General features: G+C 34.4%; 1 protein-coding gene across 15 annotated transcripts in view; it reads right to left on the bottom strand.

Annotated features, from left to right (window-relative positions):
- The window catches only part of C2CD5 (C2 calcium dependent domain containing 5), a 138,932-nt gene that overhangs the window by 107,645 nt on the left and 12,803 nt on the right, over positions 1-18,484 (bottom strand). For all 15 annotated transcript variants that reach the window (XM_044679335.1, XM_044679331.1, XM_044679334.1 and 12 more), the window contains 3 exons: positions 11,105-11,200; positions 8,438-8,593; positions 152-350 (listed from right to left, as the gene is read on the bottom strand). In XM_044679335.1, coding sequence (XP_044535270.1) covers positions 152-350; positions 8,438-8,593; positions 11,105-11,200 — 451 coding nt within the window. The remainder of the gene's footprint in view (positions 1-151; positions 351-8,437; positions 8,594-11,104; positions 11,201-18,484) is intronic.

Here is an 18,484-nt window from a genome sequence, read left to right as displayed (position 1 = left end):
CAGATTTTGACAAAGAATTCTGACAGAAAATTACTATATTAATAAAAAATGCTGGCTCACCCTACTGGCCATGTTTAAAATAAAGTGAGTATGTACAGGAAAAAGATGAATAGCTTTCTTCATTAAAAGTTATGCACTTACTCATACTTACTCTTTCATTTCTTTGGATGGGGAATTGCATGCAGGAAGAAAAGCGGCTGTGCTACTTAATTTATCCAGTGTACAGGCTGTTCCTATGGCTCGTACCACTAATCCAGATTCTCCTTCCAGATCAAAGCACTGCAAGTACCCAACAACTGCATTTCCCCTCATTTCAAGTACTTTCAAACCAATCTTCCTTTGTAGTTCACCTAGAAGAAAAAAAATCCAGTCTTTTAAAAAGTAAATCAATTATTGTGTTATGAAATTAAATAGTTAATACATTACTGAAACTCAAAGAATGACAAAATTAGAGCTGGAAGGACTTTAAATATCAATTAGCCCAAACTTCTTATTCTATATATAGGAAAACTGAGGGCTAGAATGGTCATATACCTGGTAAATGATGGAATGGACACTAAATGCTACTATTTTGCAATGTAGTTATGATCTTCATTTAGATATTTAATTATTATAAACTTTAAATATATTTTCCTGTATTTTTAAGATGAAATCTTAGATTTCAATGTACATGTAAATGATCTTTCAAATATTCTGGTTTCCAAGTCCATCAACCATCTTAAGTTCCATTATATCTGTCTTCACTCATACACATATAAACTTGGCCTTCAAGTTCACTGCTGGGACTACAGTGCCTTTGTAGAAAAATTAAATAATTCAATACTGAAAGTAGTAGGCCCTTTAATTTTAGTGGAATCTGTTTAAGGGGTATTTAAATGAAAAGCACACTGTCTAAGGCAGTTAGGTGGCCTAATAGATAATGCTGGGCCTGAAGTAAAAAAAACCTGAGTTTAATTCTAGCCTCAGATACTTCCTCACTATGAGACCCTGCGCAAGAAACAACCACTCTGTGCCTTCAATTTCCTCATCTGTAAAATGGGGATAATAATAACACCTAACTCCCAGGGCTGTTGTGAGCCTCAGATGAGATCTTTGTAAAGCACTTAGCACGATGACTGGTGCATAGTAAGTGCTTACATCAAGGTCTGACTGGAAGTCCTGGAGTTTACTTCTTCACTCCATGCATCGGAGCAAGTGAGATATTTTAACAAGGAGAGATTGAGTCCCATTTAGGGATTACTTTTTCCCCTCAGCCCTGAGATCACAGTTAGGAAGACATTAATCCAATGGAAACTGTAATCTCTTCTCTTGGTAATCACGCTGACTGCCTTGAGTTCAATTATAATTTCTATACATATAACTCCTAAATCTAAATCTAAACTTGTCTCTCAACTCTAGTCTTACATTACTGTTTGCTGGGCATCCCTACTATGATGTCTCACAGGCAACTATCTAAAATCAGAACATATTATTCCTTCCCCAAAACCCATCCCTCTCCAAAGGTCCCAATTTCTGTTGAGGGTACCCCAATTCTAGTTACCAAACTTCATAACATGATAGTTGTATTAGTTTTTTCTCTGATCCTCACCTACCAAATCCATCCAGTTATTAAGTGTTGTAACTTTTACATCCATGATTGTCTATTCTCTACCCTCACATGACTTGATCACCACCCTAGTACCAGGCTTGATCAACTGGTATCTGTTCTAATACAAAAGCCTCCTAATTGGTCTCCTTGTATCCAATCCCTCCTTCCCATCTTTAATCCAATCTCTACTCAGATGGATCTTATAATTTTGAATCTTCTCTCCAATAATGAAGAGGGCAACCCATCTAGAGCTGTCCATCCTGTGTCTTCCCATAAGTTCTCAACAGGGAATATATTTAATGTGCCACACACACATATTCCTCATCTGATCTTAGGAAGACAGCAGTGAACTGCTTTGGCTGTTCGCCCATCATCCTTTACCTCTGATACATGACTGTCTCACCTTCCTTTTCTATTATACATTTCCCTAACATCTTTTACTCTTAATATTTATATGTTGCAACATGTTCAGACCCACTCTGTGCCACTTCATAGTGTGATATTCATTTTTAATTCTTCAGAGTCTATATGCAGCCATATGATAATATTGGTGGAATATTGGTATTAAAAAGATGCTTCTTTGTTTCCAAGGGAAGCTTGGTTTCATAAAAAGAGCCCTGTCAACTTCCTAAAGGTAATTCATCTTACTTTCCACCTATTTAATTCTGAGCCCAATTCATTCTTTTGTATTGTCAGACACAACTATTTAAATGGAGAGAAATGTATATGTAATATACAAAAAATATTCTTCATCCACTTGGTCTTTCCTATGGAGATGACCAAATCAAACTCTTTTGAGTGAGTATATTTCTTTTCTAGTAGGTTCTAAAATACATCAGGATTTGATGGAGATATTAGTTTCAAATACAGACAGGAACATTTGGAGGCTCTCACATTCAAAAGGAAATTCATCTTCAACTTGAACTCTTGTGCCAGATTTCATCCATCAGTCACAAATACTTATGGAGATTATACATCTCTCTTTTTTATGACTCTCCTGATATCTATGGTTAAAGGGTAGTGAGCAAGATTATTCCTATTGTTTTATATTTCAAAGAATCTTGAATTTATGGATGGGAGGCAACTTCTTGGAAGAAAACCTTTAAGGCAACATTTTGCTCTACCCAATCAAATGTTCTTCTATAAGCAACAACAGCAACAAAAAGCATAGTGAACTCTTACATAATCCAGATATTCAGTTGATTGTGTCAACTTAAAGATATGATCCACTGGAAAATATCACATATAAAGGTCCACCTATTCCCTACCAATATTATCAAGGATGTCTTCAGTGCATGTGTAGAAAAGACTCAAAAAAATTCTGTGGAAATGGGAAAGCAAGCATATAGGTCAGCAGTAACTGACATTCTCCCAGTAACATTTTTTGGAGGGAGAAGGAAGAAGAGAAAGGCTGCTAGTAAGATCCAAAATCTTTTCAATGCCTTTAGTATCTTTCTTAAGACAGTTAAATGCCCTTACCTCCAGCATAGATGTCTTCTGGTGTACTTGGCTCAAATGAGTTGCTTTGTTCTTTTTAGGGCTATTTCTACTGTTTTTATGAGTATATTTGGGAAGATAGTGTTGTAAGTCCAAATTCAGCAGTGTCATAGGATGACTACTATCACAAGACCCTACCTCAACTCAGTCCAGGCATTTTTTCTTTAAAAGTACTGAAGCCATCCTTGAGACTTAATTGGTTCAAATCACTGACATCGCTTCCTTGTGTCAAAAGTACAAAAGCCAGCTCACGAAGAGTCAAGGATACTTCCTTCAGACTTCTGACCAGCAAAACTACAGGTAGGGAAGCTACACCCAAATGAATTAATGCCATATCTATGCTAAGTATTCATTCTATGTTATTGCTAAGTAAAATTTTTTTTGTTAATTGTTAGTCTACAAATGTTTTATTTTGTTCTAATTATAACTTAAAACTACCAGACTGTGAGTCAAGCTAAAATACAAAATTTGGCATAAATAGTAGGAATGGATTGGACTGATTTCACTGAAATGGGAGGTGAGCCTCTCTGGTTCTGATAGTACTGACCTCATACTGATAAGATTGTTACAAGAAGATTAGAGAGTGAATTGTTTGCCTACTATGGAATCCAACAAAAAGAAAAAGATGTGAATGTACCCTGAACCTTTAAGAACTGTGCTATGAAGATAACAAATGCTCCAAACTGATTATTATTGAATTAATAAAAAAAAATTTTATCTGGAGGTAACAGTGACTTCCAGACCTACCAGTTATAATAAGTCTAAGACCTCCCCAGAGATGATAACTTTGGAACTAAGAACTGTACTAAATTAATTGCTTAAGACTTTTTATATTCCTTTGGGAGAGGAGGGAGAACAGCATGGTAAACTGTGTTCATAGGGATTCTCTGGTGCAAGGAATTTGGGAAGGAAAGAGGGTACTTAAAAGGACAGTGCTTGACCTTTACTCGAGATCCCAGAGACAATTATGGAATTGGGAATCAGGAAAAATATGTTAACTATAACCCCAAAGGATCTGATGAGAGGCAAAGGGATAAATAAGAGCACATCAGTTTAAAAGAAGATGCAGTCTCCATTCAGCCTCTGTTGAACTCTCTGTGCAGACTTCCAGATAGGATTGGAAAAGGAACTTTCCGGGGAGTGGGATCCAGTATAGGCTCTACTGTGGCAGAAATGAGAACTTTTCATACTTAGCAGTTTCAGCATACTTATTAAAGTTGGCACTGGGGGAATTTGGGCACATGGCAGAGGGGGAGAATTTCTAAGCCCCATGTTTGTGGCAAAAACTTCAGAACAGTGCTCAGGCCCTAGCACAAGGGCAATAAAAGTGGGGAAGATGGAGGAAGAGGTGGAGGAAAACTCAAGCCCCAGCATAGGTGGCAAGATTCAATGTACAGTGGCATAGGCCCAGCAGGAAGTATGTACCAAAAAAGGCATTTCTGCTGTCCCTGATGAAGAAAATAGCTTGTAATAAAAATCTGTGAAGATATTTTCCATTTTTCTTCTGTTTGTTATTCTCCTTCCACTTTCATCAATAAACACTTGGACTGGTTTTATTTAGTTGGGCTTCTTGACAAACTTAAGTTTAAATTCAATCTATTCTCCAATGTGTTTCTCTGCTTTATAGACAATACTACTCATAATCAAGCATCTTACTTCTTGGTAAGATTATACAAGTCAATTTACATTCTAAACCAAGGTTGTATTTAGCCACATCTTTCTCAGTCTGGCAAGAAAAGTTGTTGACTACGGTATTCTGTAGGTACTTTTGGTCTAAGTATTATTGAAACAGATAGATAAAAGTTAAAATTCTAAATAAAATTACTATAATCTTTGCTAGTCATTTCAACATGGCTTTATTTTAAATTGTCAATTTAAATTTGCTTAATAGCTTAAATAGGTCAGAATTTAGTTTCTGCATACATCCATATGCCATCTTTTCCTCATTACATGCCATCTTTTCCTCATTACCAATCTGATTTCTAGCTTTTTACTAATTCTGATTTTTCTTTTAACAAGTCCATGGTCTGACTATATAATCAATTCATATTGAAATGTTTGCTGATGATTTGACAATAAAAACGAAAATTATATATACCATAAGGACTACAAGATGATCAAATGTTCCATTATGTAGTATTTCTTGTTGCCTTTGGGCATAAGATAAAACCAACTACCTTAAATCTTTTTTTTTTTTTTACTCTCCAAGGAAGTGTGGTCCATCCTTCAATTTAGCAGCAATTTTCTTCTGGTTTCATTTACAACAAAAATATCAGGAGTTATATGGGAGGGTGCAGCTAGGTGGCGCAGTGGATTGAGAGCCAGGCCTAAACATAGAAGGTCCTAGGTTGAAATCTAGCCTCAGATACTTTCTAGTTGTGTCCCTTGGGCAAGTCATTACATTCCCACTACCTAACCCTTACTACTCTTCTGCCTTGGTATCAATACAGAATATTGATTCAAAGACAAAAGAAAGGGTTAAAAAAAATGATATAATTCATCTCCTCCTTCAGCAGGTTAATTTGTTGGTCACTGGATAAGGACCTCATATTTAGAGTACCAACAATCAATTTTATAGATGGTCTAAAAACTGCAATTCTAAACAGTCTCCATTCCCTTTTCAACCACTCTTCCATCCCTGAAGAACTAGAAGAGGACAACACAAAATGAAAGGCCATTTTTTGCTGTATTTTGCATGGGTTGCCACAAACAAAAAAATTCATCAACAAGTAGCCAGATTTATTTATGATGAGCTACTGTTTCCAGAATCAATTTAAAACAAATATAATCATGTTAGTCCCTCACTCAAGTCTTCAGTCACAATGGTTCTTTATAACTTCTGAAATAAAAAATAAACTTCTGATATACAAATGAAGCAGTAAGAGATCCAGAAATTACAAGGATGTAAAAACAAAGGACATCAATAAAACTTTTCATCTTAATAGAACAAGGCCTAAGGCAGAGTCCTGTAGCATATCCTGAACTTCCCTTACGCCAATATTGATCCATTAACTGATACTCTTTAGGCACTACTGCTGAAGAAGTTAGTAATTTGCCCAACTATATTATTATCTAGCCCACATCTTTGTCTTCATAAATCTTTAACTGAAAGAGAATCAAAGGATCATCTAATCTAGGATTCTGACCTTATTTGGGCAGGCAAGAAAGCAAGTTATCATGCCTATTTTTTGTAAATGTAGCCCAGAGCTTAGATGCTCATCTAAGAATCTAGATCTCTTGCTTTTTAATGTAGTCATCCTTCTTCTACATTATTCAGACTTCTGAATGTAGATATTACAACAAGTATCAGAAAGATTCTGAGGTAGATTAACTTTACTTTCTTTTAATGAACTTAAGATACTTCCTAGTGATAGGCAAATAGAAAAGTTAAAAACCATTCTTATTCTCCTTGGACTCTTTTTTAAGTCCCAAATAAATCAATAAATGAAAAAAGCACTTAATAAGCACTTACTTTGTTGCCAAGTACTGCGTTAAATGCTAGGGATACAAAGAGAAAAAACAATCATTGTTCTCAAGAAGTTCAGATTCTAATGGAGGAAACTACACATTTAAGAGGTTTCAGCTATAAGTGAGATGGAAAGGCCCAGTGGTACAGTGGCAAAGCAGATAGTAATATATCTTTCTTAATGTCAGGCAATATCCCTCTATGAAATTGAAGTATTTGAAGGCACCAAGGACTTTGATGGAGAGGTCTTTCTTTTCTGGGTTTTCAGCAAATGTGACTGCCTCCAGTAGCCTTTGAAGCAGCAGCTGCCAAACTATATATCCACAGCAAATTGCTCCTCTGGATAACTGATGACTACAGGAAGTGGGATGGAAGCAGAGCCAGTATTTGTAGAGCGCCGATATCCTCCTTGCTCTTAGGTTTACCTGCCCAGTAGTGACAGCTGCTGGTGGCCTCTTCTCCAGTTGGCTTACTCCTTTTAATGATGGCTGCAAGGGACGGGCTGGAAGCAAGATTGATGGTATTTGGCCACTTCTAATCCTCATTCTATTGGGCCCAAGATTCTGGATTGTCTCTTACAGAGGAGGTAGTAAAATTGTTTGGATACCTCTGGTAAATATTCATTTCTGTCTCTCTCTCAGGGTGCCACGCTATTTCAACTAGGCTGATCTGACTATCCTATCAGTGGTAGGCAGTGAGATAATGATGGTGGCCAAGATGGCAGACCCCTTTTACACAAAGTTTTCTTCCCTGGAAATTAGTAAAAAACAACATAGTGTAGTGCAAAAATTATTGGACCCAAGAATCAGAAGATTGGAGTCCTGGTTACAACATTTACTAGCTATGTGTCCTGGGGCAAATCATTTTTCAACCTGAACCTAAATTTTCTCATCTTTAAAATGAAGATAATAAAATTTATAATACCTATTTGCGTAAGCTGCCCCAAGAGCCATCGTGAGGAAAGCAATTTGTGAACTAGAAAAAGCTATACAAATGTGAATAATCACCATTATTGCTACTAGCTTTCATTTTCCCTCCTTTTTACCTTTAAATAAGCCTATGTCCCCTTTTGGGACATATACCCCAAAATAATATAAAAGTTATAGTAATAATAAAGATAGAAAAGGATAATGCTAGCATGTAGGACTATTCTAACATCTATGTTAATTATCTAACATGTTTTAAGGTCCAAAAAGCATTTTAAATGCATTACTTCATTTGATTCTCCCAACTGCACTCTGAGATAGGCACAATAACTGCTCTCCTCAGCTAATCTCATAAGCTCTAAAGATGGAAAGGCTGTATCAACTAGGTGAACCCTGTCATTTTATGAATGAGGCCCAGAGACTGATGATTTGCCAAGGTCCCATAAGTAGTAAATAACACAGCTGGAGGAGCAGCTAGGTACCTCAGTAGATAGAAAGCCAGGCCTAGAGACAGGAGGTCCTAAGTTCAAATCTGGCCTCCAAACTTCCTACCCATGTGACTCTGGGCAAGTCATTTAGCCTCCATTACCAAACTCCTTACTATTCTTCCGCCTAGGAACCAAGACACAGTATTGAATCTAAGACAGAAGTTAAGGATTTAAAAAAAAAAAAAAGCTAAGATTTGGACCTTAAGTTCCCTAAGTAAAAGCATTTGGCTTTAATTTAGCTTCTAGGAAGGAATCTTGGAGCACTATGACATTAAGTGACCTACCTATCTATCACTAGACAGACAGTACATGTCAGAGCACTCTTTTCACTAACTACACTGCCTTCCATGTTTAAGCAGATAATTTCCAAATCTCTATCTCCAGTGCTGATCTTTCCACCAAGCTCTAGATATCCATCTCCAACATTTTATAAGATATTTTTATTTGTAACTCTGATCACAAGAACACATACCTGACATTAATGAAATAAGTCTCTGTCTAGCCTCATTTGATGCCCTTGGAGTACGAATTCGATCAATCCACTGATATTCTGGGTCTTCGTTCACCACCAATTCTTCCACAAATCCATGAATTATTACAGCACGATAACATTTTGGAATAGATGTTGCTATTAAAAAAAAGAATGGTTGTATCTTTACATTTATTAATTTAGCATAAGCTGAATTTATTTTAAATACAAGATACTCTGCTGGTCTTAAAACTGAAGAATAATTCTTTAATTATGGTTTTATAATTAAGTAATTGTTATAATGCTACAAAAGGATACAATATAGCCAGACATGGAAACATTTCTATTTTTTTTCAGGAGGTTTTTGCTCCTCATTTTTTTTTTTGTCCTGGCCTTTGATTTCATTTGTATGGAGGATTCCATGTGAAAACATCCTTAACCAATTTGGACCAACAAAATTTTTCAACTTATCTACTAGGTTGGATTCCTGGAGCACTATAATGTTAAGTGACCTACCAACCTATCACTTGACAGACAGTACATGTCAGAGATAGACTTGAACCTGGGTCTTCCTGATTCCAAGATGACTTTCTATCCACTATTAATCACTCTTTCTTACAATTACATTAAAGAAATGTTCATCTATGGTCTGTTTTCGTGGTTTAATAATTGCTATGGATAATATTAAATAATATGATATGAAATCCAAATAAAATTCAGACTATAAATTAGTTGGAAATAGAAAGTAAGAAATAATCACTATGCTAAAAATTGAGTATTCACTTAAAAATTTTTCAAGTTATTCCAGTTAACCCAAAGATCCAAACTTTTGGGGGCAGAATTCACTATCTGACAAAAATTGCTAGGAAAACCAGAAAACAGTATAGCAGAAACTAGGTATAGACCAACATCTAACACTATATACCAAGATAAAGTCAAAATGGATACTTGATCTAGAGATAAAAGGTGACCCATAAAAAATGAGGGGAACATGGAAAAGTTTACCTGTCAGATTTATGGATAAGGGAAGAATTTATGATCAAACAAGACATAAAGAACATTATGAAAAATAAAATGGATAATTATGACTATATTAAATTTAAAATGTTTTGTACAAACAAACCAATGCAACCAAGATTATAAGAGAAGAAATAAATTGAGAAAACATTTTAAAGCAAGTGTCTCTGACAAAGGCCTTAGTTCTCAAATATATAGAAAACTGAGACAAATTTATAAGAATACAAAGCATTCTCCAATTGATAAATGGTCAAAGGATATAAACTGGCAATTCTCAGAGGAAGAAATTAAAACTAAGTATAATTATATGAAAAAATTCACCAAATCATTGTTGATTAGAGAAATGCAAATCAAATCACTCTAAGACACCACTTCCCACCTACCAGACTGGCTAATATGAAGGAAAATGATAAATGTTGGAGGAAATATGGGAAAATTAGCATGTAAATATGCTATTGGTGGAGCTGTGAACTGATCCCAACCATTCTGGAAAGCAATATGGAACTAGGTCCAAAGAGCCATAAAACTATATCTCTTAGATCTACAAATACCATTACTGGGTCTGTGTACCAAAAAGATCAGAAATAAGGGAGAAGGATCTACTTATACAAAAATATTTTTAGCAGCTCTTTTTGTAGTGGCAAAGGATTGTAAACTAGGGGGTGTACATAAATTGTAGAATGGCTGGACAAGTTGTGGTATAAGGTTGTAATGGAATACTAATAGTACCATAAGAAGTGACGAACAGGATGAGCTCAGAAAAACCTGGGAAAGTTTATAAGAACTGATATAAAATGAAGAGGCAGGAGAACAATATATACAGTAACAGAAAATTGTACAATGATCAATTGTGAAAGACTAAACTATTATAGGCAAATCAAGTTTCCAAGACATCCACAAAGGACTCAGGAAGAAAAATGCTATTCACAGCCAAAGGAGGAATAGTTGAAATCTGACTGCAGATGAAAGCATTTTATCTTCCATTTTATTTCCTTCATTGGTCTTTTATTGTATTGTGATATGTGATAGCCCAAGAAGTGTCAGAATAGGACTTTCTTTGGAATTTATACTTAATACAATGTGAAAAATATTAGAAATCTTATGTGTACTATAAATTGCAATATGTACATATTTTAAAGTAATTGAATAATAATATATTGAAGTGGGAAAAAGTCATTCCAGACATAAATATATCACTTGTTAAAAATCATGCCATTTGGCATTCTATGTTTCAAGTACCACACAGACCTCAAGGTCTACTGGCAATAGTGCATTCCTGCAACCTCTAGTAAATAAAAATTATGACTAAATGGTATCAAAATCACAGATGAACAGACCAATTTAACACATGGAATACCAAATGATGAGCTGTTATTAAAGACTGTACCGGGTTCAGAATAGACCTGGGATGCAAATAAATGGCACAGTTGTGCTTCATACATACAACAGCAAAATATTACTAAATTTTTAGGCCTAAGCATACAAGTTTACAAAAACAAGTTACTGTTTGACCTCAGAAAAAATGTCCTACAGAGATTACAATTTCTTAGCAAGTATACACTTTCTATATAGATCTTAAAAGATAAAGATCCTAGTTTTTTTTCCATATTTTTAATCAAGACCAAGCTACTTCCAATTAAAATCATTACTTACTGCAGAAGAATTTTACTCCACAAGATGACTGCCTAAAACGATTTAAGTCATTGAATAGATCTACTTTCACTACTACATTGATCTCCCCACGGATACCTGCAAAATAAAAAGGAAGAAGCAATAATTCATTCCAAGAAAAATAATCCTTCACTTACAATTATCATGTAAATTAAAGTCTCTTTTTGTTAGCAAACTGAAAGAGTACTGGACTTTGAATAAAGAAGACCTAAACTGAACTACACTCTTTGATACTTATTGTGTGCCTAGGGGCAAAATACTTATCTTTTCTACACCTTAAGACAACTCTCTAAGACTACAAGTTATAAATTTAGGTGGATGGAGTTTTCACACCCAAGAAACTAGAAGTCATTGGTATACTGATTGATGTATCATGTTAGGAAATCAACATTAATACTTTTTTTCCCCAAAATATTCTTTGATCTTTTCCCTTTCAAGTCTTTAATATACATTTAAGTCCTTCTAGTCACAATCAGTCATTTCAACCATTTATTCACAACTACCCTAGAATCTTTTAGTTATTTTCCCTCTCACCAATCCTGCTCTATTAAAGTTTTAGTAACCCTATGAGGTCACATTGTTCTTGATACCAGTGTGTGCCATGCACAGCTAAAGTAGTACAGCCTAATGATGATTTCATCATTTTTAAACTCACAATGGGCCTGAACTGCTGCTTGATAATTATTTCTCTCATAAACTCTCTATCACATTTCTCCTTGTCACCTATCACTTTCTCTTCCTCAAGCTTTCAGAATTCAACTCCACCATCTCAGAGGACTGCTAAGATTTGCTAAAATGAAAGACAGCCAATCTGAGCTCTGCCTTCAGTTATCTTCTTCCATATGACGAAACTTCTATCTTCCCTTGTTTTCTCTTCCTTCCTCTAGTCTCAGAGGATAAAGAACTTTTCAGTCTATTTTCATACTACACACTCCTTCACTTATTGTTTCCACCAAACAAATACTTTTCATCCCAATGTATGCCAAATATTTTCCCAATGAGATATAATGTAGGTAAAGAGCTTGCAAAGTTTGGTACTATATGCCTGCTATAATGATATTATTGTTATTATCATTGTTATCTCATTTTTCTTAACTTGTTTTATGGGGTTTAGATAAAAATGCCCCAAGGACAAATCACTATGTGTTATTATGGTTTTTTATAATTAATTTTCTTTATATTATTTCTTTATATTTTTATTTTATATATTTAGTTTTATAAATTTATATAAATTACATAAACATAAATATATATTCACATTATTTCTTTTAATTATAATTAATGTGGTTATACAAAGCAATAAAATGATGGATTTTGGTAAATTAATAAGAGTATGATGATATAAGATCATTTTGTGTAGATTCTCTGAAATCATTTTTGGGTCAACTCTAAAGAATAACATGTAATCTTGTTCTGTTCCCATGTGGTTTAAATTTCTATATTTTGAAAGCTCTTCATTATTTGTAGTTTGGGAATTCTGACTATTTAACAAAGCCAGTGTCTATTAAAAAACATCTTAAATTTTTATAGACTGGGTAGTTTTGTCTACATATTATAGACAGTTTTGTCTATAATGATACGTTGTTTCTTCTACAGTTTTATTTGTTGAATTCTTAAAGACTGGGAAGTATAGAGTGTTTGTAATACATGGATTTGCCATCTTTATAAAAGATAGTAAGCTTCTAGTATATCATTCTAGCCACATAATGGTGTCTTTCAGAGTAGTCAATAAGTGCTAAATTTTTTAAACTTCCAGAGATATGTTTCCACCATTTCACTATATCATCTGCAAAAATCAATAAATTAAGGTTCCTTTTAAAATAAACTTGTTTAGCCAAGACACTCCTGAAGGACTTATGGGAAAGCATGCTAACCACATTGAGAGAAAGAATGGGAGTAGAAATGTAAAAGGAGAAAATATGACATCACTTATCATATGTATATATGGGTACATGATTTGGGGTTTAGCCTTTAAAAAATTGCTCTATAGAAAAAATGAATATTATGGAAATAGGTATCCAGTGATAACATTTGTACAACCCAGTGAACTGCTTGTTGGCTTTGGGAGGGGGGAGGAAAGAAGGGAGAGAAAGAAAATGAATCATGGAAACATGGAAAAATATTTAAAAATAAAAATAAATAAATGTTTTGTTTCTGGGTGGCAATGACCTGATCCTGAATCATTAACTTTAGTAAACCTCTCCATTTCTACAAATAAATCTGCATGACTGATATTTATTCCATGCTTCTTTATTAACATAACATGATGCTTATGTGGACATCTCCACACAAACTTTTTTATTCTGCTTTTTCATTCCACTTCTGGATGACAGCTATTTCAAAGGCTCCATCTATAAATAAACTATCCTAGAGGGGCAGCTGGGTAGCTCAGTGGATTGAGAGCCAGGCCTAGAGACAGGAGGTCCTATTTCAAGTCTGACCTCAGACACTACTCAGCTGTGTGACCCTGGGCAAGTCACTTGACCCCCACTGCCTACCCTTACCACTCTTCTACCTATGAGCTAATACACAGTATTGACTCCAAGACAGAAGGTAAGGGTATTAAAAACAAACAAATAAATAAATAAATAAACTATCCTAGGTTTTATCTGACAAATCTGATAGTATTTACCTATTGTTATCCTTTACAAATTTAAGGTCTGTTTGTTCCACACGTATTTAAGCTATTTATCATATGCTCTGAAAATATCTATCAATCTTCTTACTCCTTTTTAATAAAGGAAGTGTCCATCTTTCTATAGCTACCTTAGCCTTGACTAATATTGCACAGACTGCTTTTGTTTGGACACCTCTATCTGCTGCCTATAATTGGGTAATAATTATATGTTCAAGTTATCTATGCAATATAACAGTTAGATACTGACATGCTGATATATCTATGTATATATTTCAATGTGTATGCATATCATTATTAATTTTCTCAAGTTATTTCTACCATAGTGAAATCTGATGCCTGTCCTTCGGAGTATTCCTAGATAAGGCCATTATTCCTCCTATGGTCCCTGGTATAGCAGTGGTTGCAGCAAATGCTTTTGGTTTGCAGGTCCTGAAAAGGTTTTATAGTTTGTCACAGATTATAGAAGAATGAATTAATTTATGATCCATTTTGTAAATGAAGAAAGGTTAAGCAATTTGTCAGAGGTGATACTACCAGTAAGTAGCAGAACCGAAACTCTAAATTCAGCCATCTGGTTCCATGTCTCACCTGCTCCATCATAAGATATTTCAATATTTCAAAAGATTTTTCATCAGTTTGGGTATTTCTTCTGACATGGAGTACAAAACCATCATACCTCAGTAACTTCTACACTCAAAAACTTACACTTCAGTAGATAATTATTACACCCCTCAAAAAAAAAACCTTTCAGGTCACCTTCTAAGTGAAAAGCATTTCCAAACAAACTAGGGCTCTGCCAGCAAAGCCAGTGCATTACCAATGCATAGCCGCACCAAAAGCCTCAAGAGGATGACTAGTCCTGACAAAGTTTGTGCTCTTAAAAGATGCAATGGAAAGAGCCTTGGTTCTAGAATCAGAGAACAGTTTTAGCAGTTTATCAAATGTAGGGATAAAACTAGATAAGATGGCCCTAGTTCTAAATCTAGATGAGTTTCTTTACAGACAATAGATCCCAGGAATCCACGATCACCTCCATACTATAAGGAAGGCTTCTAATTTATGAAGAAGGCTTAAACTTTAGCATAACCTAAGCAACAGTTTTCAAATACAAGGATTTTGTGTATTAACAAACTCAAAGATAGAATTCTACAAATGGAATAAATATTGCTTTATGTTACATTAAATTGTGATTCTATTTTACTATGCCTCATATTTGACTTTGGACCTACTAAGTACATCAAATATTGGACAAGTGAAAAAATTTTGACAAAAACTCAAATTCTACCTTCATCACCTATGAGCCAAATGACTGATTAAGTTTCTTGATTTTTCTAGGACTAATTTTCTTATCTATAAATAAGGATAATACCCCACCTGCTTCACAAAGTTGTCACATAGGTTAAATGAGATAAAGTATGCATGCATACTTTGAAATGATGTAGAAATGTCTATTATGGTGGTAGAAGTATTATATTACCATTGTATTACTGCATGTCCCAAACAACAAAGCCCATCAAATACCAAGGAGCCAAAAGAACTACTTAATTTCCCAACTCACAATCATTCATTCTTCTTCAACTAAAGGAATTTAAAATACAACTCTGTCAACTACTGAGCCGATTGCTTAATTTTTACATTTCAAAATATCTTGTGGTCTTTTTTTTCATATTTCAATGTGATCTTAGTAGATGAGTAAAAATTTTTGTAAGAGAAATAAATTATTCTAAACATTATTCCAATAATGATTATTAGAAAAAAGAAACACAATAGTTATTTACTTGATATATTTCTTTAATAAAATACTAGGTGGTACCCAAAGAAAAAATCATTATTATTAAATTCAGTTAATTTCTGATCATATCTATATCAATAGCACTGTCAATAGTAATCATGTTACTTATTTCAAATAAAAACTCCTTGGTTTATATAAGTCTTGCTGACTTGCCTAAAAGTTATAATTATCATCGAGAAAATTAGGATGATAATAGCACTAATCTCAAAGGATTGTGGTGAAACTGAAATAATATACATGGTATTGTAATGGGTAAACTGATGCTGTTATTAATAAGCTAAAGCTGTTATTGATAAGCTAAAGCTCATATATTAAACCTACTTTGTAGATAGTTATTAGGGGTTAAACTATTGTGCAGGCGGTTGATAAATGTCCTGAAGCAGTTTGATATAACTCTTATTTATTTATTCTATGACAAGAGACAGGGACAGAAAACAGTAGGTAGGAAATAGGAAATCTATACTATACTGAAATATCTAAATAAAAAACCCCAAAATCTAACTGCTTTCTTTGCAGTGTTTTATCTGCCAGAGCAGACCTAAGTTAAATTACTCTCAACTATCTTATATAATACTTCTCTATCTAACTAACCTATGCTAATAGAAGAACATTTACTTGATAATGAACTCCTTAACTCCTTGCAGTAATAAATAAAAGCAAACTGTCAGATATAACTATCAGAATTTCTTGGCTGAGAGAGTGACACAGGCCCTGCTCCCCAGTCAGAGAGAGTGGACAGAGCCCTTCTGACAGCTCCTTCTTCCTTCAGGAGAAAAGCTTTCCAGAATCAGACTTTAACTCTACTTCGTAGGTGTATCTCAAATTCTCAAAAATAACTCTCTCAAAAATCACTAACTGATCTTCTTTGTCTGAGAGAATGACCCAGCAACCCTGCTCCCAAGGAAGTCAGTGCAATATGGCGCCCAGAACCAATTGCCTTTCCTCTTTTATGGAGGGCCTCTTAAAGAGACAGAGGGCAAGAACTATCTGCTCTGTCTCTTAAAGCAACAGTGATATTACTTAACTTCCTCTAACATAGAAATTTTGCTCCTAAGGTGACAGAGCGAACATTAAATAAATTCCTTATAATAGTATAAAGTGATTTGCAAATCTTAAAGCACTAAATAAATGAGTTCATCATCTCCAAATCTCAAAGTATAGGTATCTCCCTCAAAGCTCTGCCCTGAGATGACTTCTCTCTTCATATTCTCTCCCTAAGTGACCTTATCTGATCCCTTAGGTTCAATTATTTCCTATATGCAAATGATTCCCATATTTTTATATAAGGAATATATATTACATATTTTACATATAGATTGTGATATATTAAAACATGTAATAACATAATACATAATAAATATCACAGACACTACACATGATATCTCTCTAAAGTCCATGGTGTAGGACTGGTAGGACTACAGTACTATATTTCTTCTTGGATATTCCACCACATTTCAAACACAGCTAAGTCCAAAATTGAATTCATCATTTCAACCCAATATTTGCTAAAATCTCAATGTGTGTAAACACAGTGCTAGGATCTGGAGATATAAAAATAAAAACCAAGGAGTCTCTGCCGTCAAAGAATGTTTAAATGAAGAGATAACACATACACAGATAAGTAAACACAAGGTAATTTTTAGGAAAGAACATTAACAACAGGTGTGATCTGGAAAGGTATATGTGGGTAGTACCCCTAAAATAAATTAAATTTATAAAATAAATTAAATAAATTAAAGATTCTGAGAGGTAAAAATGAAGAAAGAGAAGATCCCAAGCATTAAAAAGTTTGTAAAGATTTGGAAATGCAGAAAATGAAATATTAATTTCAAAGAGACAGTAACCCAGTTTGGCTGAAACACAGAAAAGGAGTAATGTAAAATAAGTCCAGATAAAAAAAGGACTGAATCTAGTTTGTGGAGAGCTTTAAATGCCAAAGTAAGGAATTTCTATTTTGTCGAGAAGCAATAAGGAGCAACCGAAGGCTTTTAATATCATCAGGCATGTGCTATAGGAAGATTATTTTGATAGTTATAAGGAAGATAGACTGAATCCTTCCCCAAAAACTATATTTAGATATAAGGGTGAGGAAGGACAAATCAAAAATAATTCAAGCATTTTAATTCTTGCTGATTAGAAAATATGGTGGCACCCATCAAAAGAAATATGAGGAAGGATGAATTTATAGGGAAAGATCAAATCCAACCCCCAAACAACTATCAAAAATATCTTCCCAAGATATAAGTCTCATACCTATCAAGAATTTCTCAGAGGGGGAAGCTGGGTGGCTCAATAGATTGACAGCCAGGCCTAGAGATGGGAGGTCCTAAGTTCAAATCTGGCCTCAGACACTTCCTAACTCTGTGGCCCTGAGCAAGTCACTTGACCCCCATTGCCTAGCCCTTACTGCTCTTCTGCCTTGGAACCAATACATAAGACAGAAGTTAAGGGTTTAAAAAAATGTTAATTAAATAAATTTAAATAAAAATTAAAATAAAAAAAAGAATTTCTCAGAGCTCCCTAATTAAGTGTGAGATAAAATATTTGTCCTTAAGCATTGCATTTATGTCCCTCCAAATTCTTACTCCAAACTATTTTTAACCCTTATAATACTGACTTGTTCTATATACCATCTCTTGCTCTACCAGATTTGCAAAGGCCATCTTCAATTCCTGTATTCTTTCTCTCCTCATTTCTGCCTTTCAGAATTCTTACCTTCCTTCAAAATCTAGTGTATATCTCATTATATCCAAGTAGACTTCTCTGATGCCTTCAGTTAAAAGTAGTCTCTCCATCCTCAAAATAGTCCTAAAAGAGTCCCTTTTGCAAATCACTACTCTGATCCCTTTAACTCCCTATCTTGTATTATATTTTATATGTGTGCATTTCGCTGACACTTTCTAACCCAATAAACCCCGAAATTTTACAAGTT

The sequence above is a fragment of the Gracilinanus agilis genome, chromosome 5 (genome assembly GCF_016433145.1).
Source record: "Gracilinanus agilis isolate LMUSP501 chromosome 5, AgileGrace, whole genome shotgun sequence".
NCBI lineage: Eukaryota > Metazoa > Chordata > Mammalia > Didelphimorphia > Didelphidae > Gracilinanus > Gracilinanus agilis.
This window is presented reverse-complemented; position numbering and strand designations above follow the sequence as displayed.